At 46.2% G+C, this 15,207-nt stretch overlaps 1 protein-coding gene across 1 annotated transcript in view; it reads right to left on the bottom strand.

Annotated features, from left to right (window-relative positions):
- Window positions 1-13,874, bottom strand: part of Cfap54 (cilia and flagella associated protein 54) — a 251,916-nt gene extending 238,042 nt beyond the window's left edge. Inside the window, exons 1-3 of the mRNA XM_050145787.1 lie at window positions 13,522-13,874; window positions 2,916-3,021; window positions 1,371-1,514 (exon numbers count right to left, since the gene is read on the bottom strand). Coding sequence (XP_050001744.1) covers window positions 1,371-1,514; window positions 2,916-3,021; window positions 13,522-13,856 — 585 coding nt within the window. The 5' untranslated portion in view covers window positions 13,857-13,874. The remainder of the gene's footprint in view (window positions 1-1,370; window positions 1,515-2,915; window positions 3,022-13,521) is intronic.
- Window positions 13,875-15,207: the final 1,333 nt, after the last annotated feature.

Here is a 15,207-nt window from a genome sequence, read left to right as displayed (position 1 = left end):
TGCAAAGAAACATAATGACTTTTAGAGCATTCATTTAGTTAAGATTAGCTTTGTGTAGACAAAAGAAAATCCCGAACCAAAGAGAACCAAAATCCCATTACCCATTATCCCATTACCATTCAGTAATGTATAATCTCAGTCAAGAGCATTTTAACCTATTTATTAACTCAGATGCGATTCTTTCCGTTTATAGAATGCTTTCAGCTAATGTTGATTGGCCGCCACTGTTTCAAGGGATGAAATAGCCTCGGCTCTTGGCAGAGGCAACATTCCTGTCACAGACAAGACCAGGGATGCTTCGGGAATCTGCCATGGTCACGGAGTCCAGAAGAGCCCATCAGCTACCCTGGAGTCGCAGGCTGTTGTGAATGTGGGTGCTGGGAACCAAACTCAGATCCTCTGGCAGAGTAGCAAGCGCCCTTAGCCACAGAGTCGGCTTTCCAGCCCCTGGGCTGACTTCTTTTTTTTTTTTTTTTTTTTTTTTGGATTTTTGAGACAGGGTTTCTCCGTACGCTTTTGGTTCCTGTCCTAGAACTAGCTCTTGTAGTCCAGGCTGGCCTCGAACTCACAGAGATCCGCCTGCCTATGCCTCCCGACCTTTTGGAATCTTGTTTCTTTTATCAGTAAAAAGGTAAACCGGCTCCTCCTCTTACAGAGGAAGGAGGCCGTGAGCTGGCAATTCGTACAGAGTGCATTCAGAGGTTACCTGGCACAAAGCTCGCTTTGGCATGGTTTTTCTATTTGCTGTTGGCTTGCTGTTTTGTCCCCATAAAGACACCTGGGGTATTTGGAAGGGGGGGTGGGGTAGCAAGACCCGCCACTGAGAATCTCGGGGAGGGTAAAAGTGCCAGTGTCACACAACCCCATCCTCTTAGCAGGGACTCCTTTATCTCCCAGGTTCCCAAGCACAGTTATAAAGCTGCAGGGGTCTCAACTAGTCAATTAATGCTAGCAGTTACTATAGCAACACTTGTACAATAAAAAATAGAGCTTCAAATCGCTTATAAAAGATACATGTTTGTGCTCAAGGACCACTTCTTTACAATCCCTATATAATAAGCCTTGTTTTCCCATCTGTAAGATAGAGTGGTAGTAAGATCTATCTAGCATGTTCTAAGGATTCGGTATGTTTTCTGTTTATAAATGAACGTACCTACAAGTTCTAGTTATCACGGCAATAATGATGCCTGCAGAATGCATAGGCTTACGTTGATGCAAGCGCCAGAGTTTAATAAATACACTGTGTTTTCCCGCCCTCTCACAGGGCACAGCCGGATGCTGTACTAGGCACAGGGTGGCATCTAGACAGTGTCAGCCAAAGGAGACACGAGTCACACAACTGGTCCCAAGTCACAGCCCTCCCCTCTTACCGTAAGTCCCGCAGTTTCATCCCCAAAGCCTTTGGGGAAAAAGACATTTTTGAACTGATTCACGTCTTCTTTATGTTCATCCACGTCGGTCGTGAACTGACGGAGGTACCTCCCATAGCACTGCAGAAGGGCTAGCTTGTACTCCTAAAATAAAAAATGTCTTGGTGACGGTCTCAAAATGGTGTCTTAAGATGGAGCCAGAGCCATAGTTTTCTTGATCGTGGGGAGGTTGGAACGTGGCAGGTCCAGAGTCTAATTACAATCTCTCTTGGGCTACCCTTTAGCTCCTTTAAAATATCCCTATCTGTCTGAGTTTGATCCTCACAACTTGACTCCCAGGTGAAATGTCTCAGAATATGCTAACTGAGCAGACTGCTAGAGTGGCCACCAGCTAAAAGACCAAACATGTCATCAGATGGTACCTGAGGCTTGCAGCAGAGATTTCCCGCTTTGCTACTACGGGTCTGCCTGATGTTTCTACCAACATATTTGAGAAGTGTCTTGATTTACAACCAGAGAGCCGTAAGTGACTATACAGACTTCATGGAACTGTTAGCCACATCGGACTAATAATCCGAGAGGATCTGATCTGTGTTCCGGGGCCATGGCTGCTCATATTTGGCTCCAGGATAACTTATCTCTGATCCCTCTTGAGGTGAGACTTGTATTTTTGCATTGCTGGTGTTTCTGAATGGAAATCTTTCCACATCTTATCCTCCATTTGGCAAGTCTGCCCTGGACCAAGAACACGATGGCCAAGTAGGAGCCATGCAGGAGGAAAATGGAGCTGAGAAACCGAGAAGGCACTAACACTGCCTGTGCCTGCCCTAAAATCCCAGGGCACGGAATAATGCCTTGCCCAACACTGAATAGAACTTGCTATACTTGGACTTAAGCCAGAGCTCGGGGTTAAACTCACAAGGTCATGGACTGAAAGCCCTGTGTGGCACTGTCTTATCAAGTCAAGTGCAGGCCCATGGCATTCAAAATCGTAGACCCCATGCAGCATGGACATTACGGGACATGCTGTACCATAATATAATACTGAGCAGGAAACTGGGCATATCCACCACAGACTCTACACACAGGACAGCAAGATGCTCGTTAAGAAACAAAAAGTCATTTGAACAGAACACTGGACGGCCAGGCTAGTAGCCACGAGGGCTGATGGGGCAAGGCCGCCAGCTCAGTGAAAAACAACAGGAAGTGGTGTCTGGGCTCTTTGTATAAGGTAGGAACAGGATGACTCAGCACTTCCTGCTGCAGGCCTACCACACCCTCTGTTGATGGAGCTGAGCTGCCCCTCGCCCCCATCCCATCCTGCCTCTGGTTCCTAAAGAAACCAACCACCCTGGAGAATTTCAAATACAAAATGAAAAGGTGAACTTCATAGCCATTATCACTGTTACTCCCCCTCCTTATAATTGTATCCATTCGCATCTTAGTTCCAAAACACGAAGACCAGGAGAAGCAACAACCCAAGTAAATCCTAAGCAGCCTAAGGAGTTTGTTTCACTCTGGCTTCTCGGCTTCCCGACCACTCACTTTAATTTGACAGAGGCTGTCTCCGACCTTCAGCAGCTTCTCGTCGTAATAGTCAGGCGGCAGCCGGGGGGCGTATTTGGTCCAGATAGTAAACAGGGTGGTGGCACTGGAAGAATGACAAAGGAAATCAGCGAGCGACCCTTTAAAGCCTGCCCTGCTCTGAGTCTTTCTAACGTGCCATATTGTTAAGGTCTACGCATTAGTTTACTGTGTCAAAGCTAACGTTATTAGAGCCAACATGCGCCCGCTGTCGACTGGAGTCCTGCATGTCCATTTTTAAAAACTAGGTTTTCGAGCACGAACAATCTGTCCCCCTATCAGTATCCACCACCATACTGATGCTAAAACTGGGGAAACTGAGGGTCCCTTTTGGGGGTTCTTTGTCTCAAGAACGATCCTAGAAATTGCCTCAGAAGGAAGTCCGCAGACAATTTTATCAGAGTTAAAGAAAAGAACATAGCACAGGCTAGGTAGGAAAAAAAATCCCAGCAGTTAACAGAAGATGGAAAAAAAGTCACGCCTTTTAAGTTAGGCGTCGAGTAGAAATAAACAAATGATTAATTAAGGGAAATTATTTTTTATTACTAATAAAAGATTATTATTTAAGGAAAAAGTACTTCCAAGAAGGGAAGTGAGCTGAGCAAAGAGTTATACAGTATAAAGCTGCTCTAGTTCCCGCCTCCCCATCCCTTTGCATTCCCTTTGCATGCTCTGCTCCTTCCTTAGGTGATGCCAGTGTCTCTCTGCAAACTGACTTCTTGCACACATTAACCTTTTCCTTAATACGTATGTGTTGCCCTTCCTTACGTGATGCCAGTGTCTCTCTGCAAACTGACTTCTTGCACACATTAACCTTTTCCTTAATACGTATGTGTTGCCTTGAACGCAGGTATGGGTGCCATGTGCATGCAGTACCTAAGAAGGCCAGAAGAGGGCATCCGATCATCTGAAATGGGAGCTACAGGCGGTTGTACCTTGTACCGGGTGCTCAGAATTAAACCCAAGCGCTCTACAAGAGCAGGAAGCTCCCTTAACCACCACGCCCTCTCTCCAGCTCCCTCCCATGTTAATCTTGACATAGCTTTTGTTTCAGTTCCTCCTTTGCCGCTGTCAGTTTATCATGTCACTACTGATAAACGGCCACTGACACATCAAGAATTGATGAAGCCTATGTTGCTGGGAGGATTCACAATTGGTGTGCCCTTCTGAGGGGCTTTTGGCAAATGTGTAACAGTACATATCAGCACTGTTACAAAGTTCCACCGCCCTGAAATTCTCTGTACATTCTCCCTTCTTCCTTAATCTTCATTATCACTGATCCTTTTGCTGTCCCCATAACATTCCTCTGACAGAATGTCCCAGGGTATATAATCTTTCAAGACTGCCTTCTTTCATTTAGAAATATGTGTCTAAGTTCTTCTATGTCTTTTCACAGATTGCCTATTTGTTTTTATGCTGGTTAATATTACATGAGCTGATAATATAGTCATTTATTTTTGTGCTAACCTTATGGCTGCTTACAAGGGTTTGTGTGTGTGTGTGTGTGTGTGTGTGTGTGTGTGTGTGTGTGGTGTTGCTGAGACAGTGTAACTTTGGAGCCTATCCTGGAACTCGCTCCGTAGACCAGGCTGGCCTCGGACCCAGAGGTCCTCCTACCTGTGCTTCCCAAGTGCTGAGATTAAAGGTATGCACCACCACCACCCAGCCGCTCCTTCAAGTTATAACAATTATAGATAAAGCTGCTATATATATCTGGGGCTGGGGAACTAGCTCAGTTAGTAAAATGCTTACTGTCTTAGCATGAGGATCTGAGCTGAAGTCCCAGAACAGCCAGGTCCTGTGGCAATGCTTATAGTCTCCGCACCGGTGGAGCAGAGGCAGGAGGATTCCTAGGATTCACGGGTCAGTAGCCTATCCTAATTTGTAAGCCCCAGATGCCAGTGAGACCCTGCCTCAAAAACAAAGAAAGGATAGCTCTTGATGAAGAACATCCAAGGTTGAATCCTGGCTTCTGTGCGCAAACATACACACACACACACACACACACAGAGAGAGAGAGAGAGAGAGAGAGAGAGAGAGAGAGAGAGAGAGAGAGAGAGAGAGATTATGAGTATCCATATGGAGGGCTTTGAATAGATTTCACCTTCCTTTGGGTCAATGCCAAGAGCCACAATTACTAGATCACATTCTTAAGGGTGTACTTAGCTTTGTGGGAAACTATCACCTGTCACGGTGCTACCTCTGCCGTCCTGCATCCCCTCCAGCATGGAGCTTCTGTTGCTCCTTCCTCGGCATTCAGAGTTGACAGGAGTCCTGGAGGATTTTAGCCTTGGTGTGTAGGCGATCTCACAGTTGTTCAAATCTGCAGTTCCCAGATGCTATTGCACGCGGAGCATCTTGTTGTTTGTTTTCCATCTGTGTATGCCTCTTTGCTGAGATGTCTGTTGGATATTCGGCCAATTTTTAAAAACAGGCTGGAGGTTTTTTTCTTACCATCGATCTGTTTAAGATTCATGGCATATCGTGGACAACAGTTTTTATTAGATACGGCTTCTGCACGCATTAGGTTTACAGCCTATTCTCTCATACTCTTTACAGTGTTTCACGGAGCAGAAATCTTTAATTTTGATGAAATTAAGCTTGTTGGTTACTTCTTTGATGGGTCATGTACTGGGAGTTAGGCAGAAAACATAATTGTCAAGTCCAGGGTCACCCAGATTTTTCTCTTAGGAATCGTACTGTTTTGAGTAGTACATTTAAGACAGGTGTTACTTTTGAGTTGATTTCCACGAAGGATGTAAAATCTGTAAGCAAATTCATTTTCTTGCATGTAGTTGTTAAGTATTTCCAGCACCATTCTGTCTTGTTTCTAGTCCTTTGCCAAGCTAAGTGGTGGCATTTCATTTGTATTATAACAAATAAAGCTTGCCTGAAGATCAGAGAGTAAAACAGCCACACTGGTCAGCCTTACAGACCAGGCAGTGGTGACACACACCTTCAATCCCAGTAGCCACACTAGTTTGCCACAGAAACTGGGCAGTAGTGGTACACACCTTTAATCCCAGCCCTATAGAGGAATATAAGACGGGAGGAGACAGCTCTCAGACACAGCCTCATTCTGAGACTCCTGGAGGCAGGATCGCCATTTCGAACTGAGGTAGAGGTAAAAGCCAGTGGCTGGCTGTTTTGCTTTTCTGACCTACAGGTTGAACCCCATTATCTGCCTTTTGGTTTTTATTAATCATGCTATATTTCTGGGTTGTGTATTCTTCTCCACTGATTTGTCCATTATTTCACCAATATCGCACTGTCTAGACCACTACAGCTATTTAAAAGTCCTGATATTGTAGAGAGGTGGTCTGCCGGCTTTGTTTCTTTGGGTTTTGTTTGTCTGCAGTGAGCCAGGAGCTCACTACGGCACCCTGGCCACCCTCAAACTCATTTACCTCCTGTTGTGCATTCCAGTGAGCATGGGCCACCACAGCCTTAATTATCCTCTGACTTCGTCCTTCAGTGTTGCGTTGGCTCTTCTGTGTCTTATGCCCCAGAATCATTTTTTACTTGTTTCCTTTCATTTCTGCAATAACCCCAAGATGGGAAACAAGTCCACCCAGATAAGGTCTTCCACGATAGTATTTACTGCTTGCCGCAAGAGCAGTAAACACCTGGCACAGGTAGAGTATCTTGGCTTCTTCTCCTGCTGCTGTGATAAAAAAAAAAAAAAAAACCAGACCAACTAAACAACAACTTAAGGGAGAAAGAGTTTCTTCTGCCTCACAGGTCAAGGTACAATCCTTCCTGGCAGGGACATTGAGGAAATAGCCTGAAGCAGCTGGTCGCGTCACACCCCCAATCAAGAATTCACGCTTGCCTTGCTGTCTCCTGTCTCCGTTCTATACTGTCAGGGATGCTAATCCAGGGGACGGGGCTTCCCACCTCAGTTAAACTGATGAAGACGATGCCCCACCGACATGCAGATAGGGTAACCTAACCTGGAGAAACCCTCAGAGGTGTACCCCGAGGCTTGTCTCCGAGGCGATCCTAGATCCTGCGGAGTTGGCTAGCGGTCACAGTCGCCAAGAAGAGTATAAAGGAAGTGAATGGGGAAAGAGGGAGAGGAGGAGGGGGAAGGAGAGGGAAGGATGGTGACAGGTAAAGAGGGGGAAGGTTGGGGAAATTCTTGCTGTTATTTTATTCTTTTCCAGGAAGAGCTCAGAACCTTTTAGGGTTACGCTTCCTCCCACCACATAAAACAGAAACAAACCATCAGTCTTATAAAAGCGGTTTTTAATACAAATAAACAGGGTATTAAGTCATTGCTAATTTTATTCAGTCATTGAGTTAACACTGATTTCTTCTCTTTCTCTCAAATGTTATGAGCCTCTGGAATAAAAAAAAAATCCAAACTCCCCTTAAAATTGTCCAATCCTGTCTTCTAAATTTCCAGTTAAAGACGGAGTTGCAAATAGAATGCATACACACACACTGTTGAAGCCGTGACCCCAGGACTGCTGCATTGAAAACTGGACGTTTGAGAAAGCAATTAAGGCTAAATGTGGCTACGCAGTAGAATCCTGGTCTGATGGAATTAATGTTCTTTCCAGAAGAGACTCGCAGAGTTTGCGTTCATCCGTGCTCTCTGTCTCCCAGACTTCAGAGGAAGCGGCACAGCACTTTCCCAAGCTGGACAAACAGCCACGACAAGGTCCTGCCCAGGAGCCTGAAGCCCTCAGAACTCTCTGACAATGAATGTCTTACCACTCCATCTGTGGTATCTTGTTAAGGCAATGTGAACTGAGGGATGGATACAGGCAACAGTCTGGAAACTGACCGGGTGGTGGTGGTGGCACACACCTTTAATCCCAGCACTCCGGAGGCAGAGGCTGGCGGATCTCTGTGAGTTTAAGGCCAGCCTGGTCTACAAGAGCTAGCTCAAGGACAGCTGAAGTTACACCCAGGGAAAACCTGTCTCGAAAAACAAAAAAAAAAATCAATCGATGATCAATCAATCAGTCAATAAAAGAACTAGAGACTGGTTGTTACTTATATGCACATTCTTGAAACAACGTCTACAGATACTGATCGATTGATCCATTAAGATGATTAAGTGATGCAGATTGAGCCCCCAGGGGAGTAAAGGGAATTAGGCATCCCTGTCTTTAAGGACCAAATGATAATGATGGCGGGGGGGTAGAAAGTTCCACACACGTGCCCACAATAAACGACAAAGACCAATAAACAACGTGGTAAATAGAAAGCCCAGTGTTAAAGAAAAGAAAGATCTCCCCTGTTCATTTTGTGTTTCACTTGCTGCCCCGTGAAATTCTACAGCGCTTAGATGGAATAAATACAAGAAATCTATCCTGTCCCCCAGAACCCTCCAATTCTGCGCATAAAACCAAGCCTCACAGAGGAGATGATAATGGGGTTTGTTACTCACAGAAGCAAAATACCAGCTTAATTAAGTCAATCAGGGTTACGTAATGAGAGGGGTTTTTTTTTCTCTCTTTTCTTTTTAGAGAGTCTGAAGTTCAGGAATGCAGCTCATTAGGGACGGCTTACATAATACTACAGCAAAAAATAGCCCAGGTAGCCCAGGGTGGCCTCAAGCGTATTACTGTAGTCCAGGCTGAGCTCAGAATCAGAGGCGTCCTCCGACATCAGCCTCCCGCGGGCTGGACCTGCGGATGCGGGCCATAGGCAGCTGTAAGAGCGACAGGCTAACACCCTTTGTACTACTGCTGGTTGGCTATGATGGCTGGGAGACGCTCTGGATGCCCTAAAAAGACTCTCACAGTATAATCAGACTACCTAGTGCTCATAACAAAAGCATATTTTAAAATATACCACACTTTTATGTAACGGCATTGTTCGTACAGTCAAAATTATATTTTCGGTACTGTAAAATTTTTATGCTTGTGGAGACTCCTATAGTTAGAAGGAAAAAAAGTTTTGATTTTAAGAACAGCCATCTGTCAAATGTGTTATTAAAGCAATTCCTGCCCGCTGGGCTCTTAGCCGGCTCCCATCACCGCTCTTGCTCTGTTTGGACATGATGACCCAAGCAATATTTTCAAATAAAAAATTATGCAGTGTCAATCCCTCCCCAGAAAGAACCTCTCCAGCCTTCCAAAGCCCATCGCTCCCTCTGACGTCATCTGCTAGCATGGCTTCTGCACTTCCATGTTGGAGCCCAGTGGGCTTCTCGCTGTTCCTTCAAAGTGCTTGGTCCTTTCCAGCCTCGGGTCAGCCTCCGTGCTTGCTGTCCTCTGCGTCTCTCCGTGTGCCTGGCTGACCCCTGCAGACTCTTCACATCCCACCGCATCACCTCCCTTGTCCCTCACTTCAAAGCGAGGTGCCTTTGAGCTCCCCTTAGGCCTCTGCTGGAGTGCTACCTACTTTGACACACAGGCAGGCAAAATACTCTTACACGTACTATAAAAAATAAATAAACCTGTTTTCAAAGTTGGGAGAATACAAGATAATACAGTCCTTGGATTCCTGCAACAGCAAACATTTGTGGAGTTGTTTACTATGTTCCCAAGCTAGCGATGGAGCAATGAAGAAAGATAGAAAGGAAGGAAGGAAGGAAGGAAGGAAGGAAGGAAGGAAGGAAGGAAGGAAGGAAGGAAGGGAGGGAGAGAGAAAGGAAGAGAGAAAGAAAGGTTATCCCAAGCTGCCCAGGAAGCTTATGTTTTAATAAAGGAGACAGACAAGAACCCGAAAAGTTAAATAAAACACCAATTGATGGGTGAGCCTGAATTAGGCAGAAAACGCCGGCCTTGGGTAGTGATGATTGGCAGAACTCAGAAAGAAGAGAACAGCCAGACAACTAGAAATGTGGAGGGAAAATCTCTCTGACAAGGGAAACGACAAACTAAGCCTTTGAGGCAAGAACGTAGTGTTTCTTGAGCAAGTCCCAAAGAAACAGACAAGGGGCAGGCAGGACCAGATCCTCCGACTCTGGGGAACAGCGGAGACGTCTTAATTACATTCTAGAAGCAATGACAATCGACAGACTTTAGCTAAGAGCTGATGATTTGTTTGGAAAGAACACCCCCTCGGCTACATGAGGGATGTTTGAGACAGAGTGGAGGCCAAAGAAAAGTGACCCTCTGGTTCGGACGGGAATGCTGGAGGAAAAGTGGGGATTGGAGAATGATGTACAAATGGGAACTATTCAAACACAATGTATTCAGGTCGAGGCTGGGTGTGCGCCACGATCTCCTTAGTTTTTCTTTAGGCAAGGTCTCACTTAGCTAGCCTTGAATGCAGGAACCTCCAGCTCAACTCCCAAATGCTGGGGTGATGGGTACGCAACACCATGCCCAGCAAAAGTATTTTATTTTGTCCTCATTCCTTGGTCAACTCTTGGTTCTCCTCCTACCCATCAGCAAGATATGTTGCAGCTGATTCTTCCTTCCCCTTGAATCACTTTCTCTCCCAGCTTCCAGAACACCAGCTACCTCCTGGTTCTCCTCCTCCCTCCCTGACCCCTCATCTCTTCAGGTTGCTATGCACTTCTCCTTGTCAGAGTCGGAACATCCCTCGGCTTTGTCCTTTCTCTCCTCTTTGCCCACGCTCACTCCCTTGGCCAGTCTATCAAGCACCATATTTCAACATGATGAATGGGCTGATGATTCCAATGGTGTTTCTCTTCTGACCTCCAGCCCTGCCTGGATGCTGAGTTACAACCCCAATATATTTAAACCGAAACCTTCCATCTTATTTCCTCCTGCCTAAACCTGTTCTTCCAGCTATCACAATGCTATCCCAGCTTCTCCATACTGCCATTGTCCCCGTGGAGCTCATCCTACAAAGAAACCTTCTACACTGTTTCCATGCCTCCTCAACCTTTGCTGCTGTTGGTTTGTTTTTCGAGACTGGGTTTCTCTGCTGTAGTCTTGACTCCCCTGGGACTCACGCTTGCTGTGGAACAATCTTCTCTTACACTGTGAAGATTTTTTGCTCTCATTGATTTAGTGAAGAGCTAAATGCCCAAAAGCTGGGCAGGTAGAGGTTAGGTGGGACTTCTGGACAAAAAGAGAGCTCAGGAACAAAGAAGCACAGAGTCACCAGCCAGATGCAGAGGAAGCAGGAGATAACCATGATGTGCTGAAAAAAAAAAAAAGTACTGCCACATGATAGAGCGTAGATAAGAAATATGGGTTAATTAAGTTGTAAGAGCTAGTTAGTAATGAGCCTAAGCTATCGGCCAAGCATTAATAATTAATAAAAAGTCTCTGTGTCAATCACTAGGGAGCCAGCAGTCCTGACAAAAAACCCTGCCCACACACACTCAGAGATTCTCTTCCTCTGCCTCTGCCTGTATTAAAGGTGTGTGCTACCACCTCCGGCTTCCTCTTTGACTTTCTAAAAAAGAAAAACTAAGCCGCTTTTCCTGTTTTTCTCTGGCCACCTCGCTGCCACTCCCAATTGTAAGACCCATCAGATACCCCTCAGTCCTGTCCCTGCCTTACTCTTCTCTCCGGTACACTCTCCTGGTAAAAAAATCTCCACTGTGGTTCTTCCCTACTGTGTGAGACCCCCGAAGAGCTGTATGAAGAGACAACTAACAATGAACATTAGATATACTACATTTTCTTCTATACACACGCACACATGCACACACAGAGAGATGCATGCACATATGAGCACACATGCATGTGTACACACGCACACACAAACACACACATGCACACACAGAGAGATGCATGCACATATGAGCACGCATGCATGTGCACACACGCACACACAAACACACACATGCACACACAGAGAGATGCATGCACATATGAGCACACGTGCATGTGCACACACAAACACACACACACACACACAGAGCCAGTATGCTCTAGCATGCTTTCTGTTCCTGTGATAATGACCGTGACCAAAAGCAATTTGGGGGTGGGGGGCAAAGGGTTTATTGCATCTTGTGGGTTACAGTCCATGACTGAGGGAAACCAGGGCAGGATCTGGTGCAGGAACCAACACAAAGGCCATGGAGGAGCACCACCTACTGACTTGTTTCCTGTGGCTGTACCAACTACTTCTCTCATACAGCCCCAGGGACACCTGCCCAAAGGTAGCACTGCCCAGGGGCGGCTGGGTGGGCCCTCCCTCCCAGGAGTGTCAGGCTGCCACCCAAGATTAGCCGATCTTGGTTTCCTTATGAATTAGGTAAGAGATGAGCCACGCTAGGACGGAGCACGTATGAAACAGACAGTGTAAAGGTTCTATGGCTGTGGCGGCACTCAGGACATCGAGCTGTACCGTGGCACGTGGCCACCGGAACATGCCTTTTCCTCCTTTCCTTATGAAGCACTTGTTTTCATTTACTTCTCCTTGGCGCATCGGTGTCTCCAGCGTCGCTACTCTTGTACACCGTGATGATTATTAAACACAATAAGGGTCACGTAAACACAAACCCTGAGTTACCACAGCTGTCAGTCTGATACAGATGGACCAATGAGGACCACAGAGAGGGTGTGCTGGAGAAAGGGTGATTCAAACCTTGGGTGGGACAGAGCGGGGCAGAGAGAGATGTCATCAGACTGCCCAGAAGGGTATAAGCAATGTCAACTGTTTGTTTCTGGGATTTTCCATTTACAATTTTCACAGCCTTTGATCGCAGTTATGTGAAACTCAAAAAAAAAAAAAAAAAGTAGATAAAGGGGTGGTGGGAATGAGTACCCACCCCATGTTTGCTTTGGTGCGGGACTATAATCACAGAAATCTATGACTTGGGGGAGGACTTTTTTTGTTAACTTGATGCTTTCCTGGTTTGGAGAAAAGTACCTTTCGAAGATGTATATATATACTAGGTGCTTAACAAACCGTTAGGATGCTTGGATGAATAACAAATGCAAGTTAAAACTGTGTATTCAGCCAGGCGGTGGTGTTGCACGCCTTTAATCCCAGCACTCAGGAGGCAGAGGCAGGAGGATGTCTGTGAGTTCAAGGCCAGCCTGGTCTACAAGAGCTAGTTCCAGGACAGGCTCCAAAGCAACACAGAGAAACAATGTCCTGGAAAGCCAAAAAACAAAACAAACAAACAAAAACATGCGTATTCATACTTATTTCACGACAAAAACATGGAAGTTAAAATTATTCTCCAGCCTGGTGTTCTTTTCCGCTTTCCTATCTATAAGTACTCAGTTTGGAATGTGTTAGACCAGAAAATGCGTTAGACCAGAAAAGATGGTAACCCTAACGAAAGAGTCGTTTTCAGGTCAAAGAAGTAAGCTGGCAACAGAAACAAACAAAATGCAATCAGACGCTCAGAATGAGCCACAAAAATCAAGAGAAGCTAAGGAAGCTTCTGCAATCCTAGCGGAATATAAAAATAAAATGCATGCGTTCAGAGTTGCTCTTTAGTCCACCTTTGTCCTGTTTTGCGACCCATGAGTGAGCAAGAGATGCCAAGAGAAGACACTGACACCAAACCGGGACTTACGAAGGGTTTCTGTGCAGATTTTTTATTTTGACCTGAAACATGTAGGAAAACTAAGGGCTGTGATAGCGCGGGGTGTCCCCCTTCTGTTTTGTCTCCAGAACCCCGCCCCTGTCCTGGTGGCGCCCTCCCCAGCGCCGTGCCTCAGCTTACCACCTCCGATGGAATTCGTGCTTCTGTTCCTCCGAGGTGGCTAGAGCCTTCTTCTTCTTCATAAAGCTTAACAGCTCCCGGATCTCCTTTTCGCAAGAGGCCAGAAGCGGGTTTTTAGCGTCCAGGGGCCCGTAGAAGGCGGCAGAGGGCAGCAACTCCTCGGAACAGGACCAGTACGGCGCTTTGGATGAGCTCGACTTGGACTCCGAGGGCGACTTGAGAATCGCAGTGGAGGTCGGCGGAGGCGTTGGGGGCAGTTGCACCGGCGACGACACCGCTGCCTCAGAGTCCTGGGACTCCGAGGAAGAGCTGGAGGAGGTATTGCTGGTCGCCATTTCTATCCGAGTCAGCACGCTAGGGGCTGGTGTACACGCGGTTGCCAGGCAACGGTCTCCTGGCAACAACGCCACCTGCATGCTTTCCGGAAGCACAACGGCCCCTAGAGGGCGAGGGAAGTACCAACAGCCTGGAAAGGCAGGATGGTCTGAATGGCTATTTGTGGTCTCCTGGAAATAGACACACGCACACGCAACAACATTAAATGAATGGATACATAAATTTAATCCTTTTTACGGTCATTTGATTTGTAACCACCTGGCACTGATGGATAACGCATAAATAACTTTCGGTTTTCTTTGGAAGTTTTTGTTTGCTGTGGAATTTTTTTAATTTCAGAAGGACCTCCTTATGCAGCCCACACTGGCCTCAAACTCACTATCCTCCTGCCTCAGTTTGAGTGTTGAGATTACAGCCATTCACAAACAAGGCAGCTTGTGGGGTAGGGGTGAAGATGTAACAGAAAGCCAATAAAAAACGACTATCCAACATTCATCTTTTTCCCATTTAATAACAATATCCACGGTTGCAATAATTATATTAAAATGTGCCTGACATTATTTCAAGCATTTTGAAACTTTCTTTTCCCTTCAAGATTGAATTTCTCTTTGAAAGTTTCCCTGTTCACTCTGTGGACCAGGCTGGTCTCGAACTCACAGAGATCTGCCTGTCTCTGCCTCCTGATTGCTGGGATTAAAGGCATGCACCACCACCGCCCTGTTGAAACATCGCTCCTTCTCATTTACTCCTCATGACATCATACCTCAGCTACTAACACATCTCTGCTGCTTCACAGTTTGAGACCATGGCTTGGCTTTGACCACAGTCAGAGAACAAAGTCCCAATTATGTGCTCTGAAGTCAGTGATCCTAAGGAATAAGGTGTATTGATTATGCCCCCTGTGGTAGTTTGAATGTAATTAGCACCCCCCCTCACAGGGAGTGGCATTATTAGGAGGTGTGGCCTTGTTGGAGGAAGTGTGTCACTGTTGGGGCGGGCTTTGAGCTTTCCTATGCTCAGGATACCTCCCAGTGGCCCAGTTGACTTCCTGTTGCCTGCAAGATGTAGGACTCTCAGCCACTCCTCCAGCACCACACCTGGCAGCATGCCAACCACGTTCCCTATCGTGATGACAATGGGCTAAACCTCTACAAGTATAAGTGAGCCACCCGATTAAATGTATTCTTTGTTAGAATTGCCGTGGTCATGGTGTTTCTTCACAGTAATAGAAACCCGAACTGAGACATCCCCAAAAGAAGCTTATTAACACAATTTCGATTAGGAAACTCTCTGAGAAGCTGGTTAAGACAAACACCTGCCACGGCTCCCTTCTCCTCCCTCGGCAGTGTG

Source organism: Alexandromys fortis, unplaced genomic scaffold (assembly GCF_014885135.2).
Source record: "Alexandromys fortis isolate MF-2015 unplaced genomic scaffold, M_Fortis_MF-2015_v1.1 scaffold_50, whole genome shotgun sequence".
NCBI classification, from domain to species: Eukaryota; Metazoa; Chordata; class Mammalia; order Rodentia; family Cricetidae; genus Alexandromys; species Alexandromys fortis.
The sequence above is the reverse complement of the archived record's forward strand: the minus strand, read 5'-3'. Positions and strand labels throughout refer to the sequence as shown.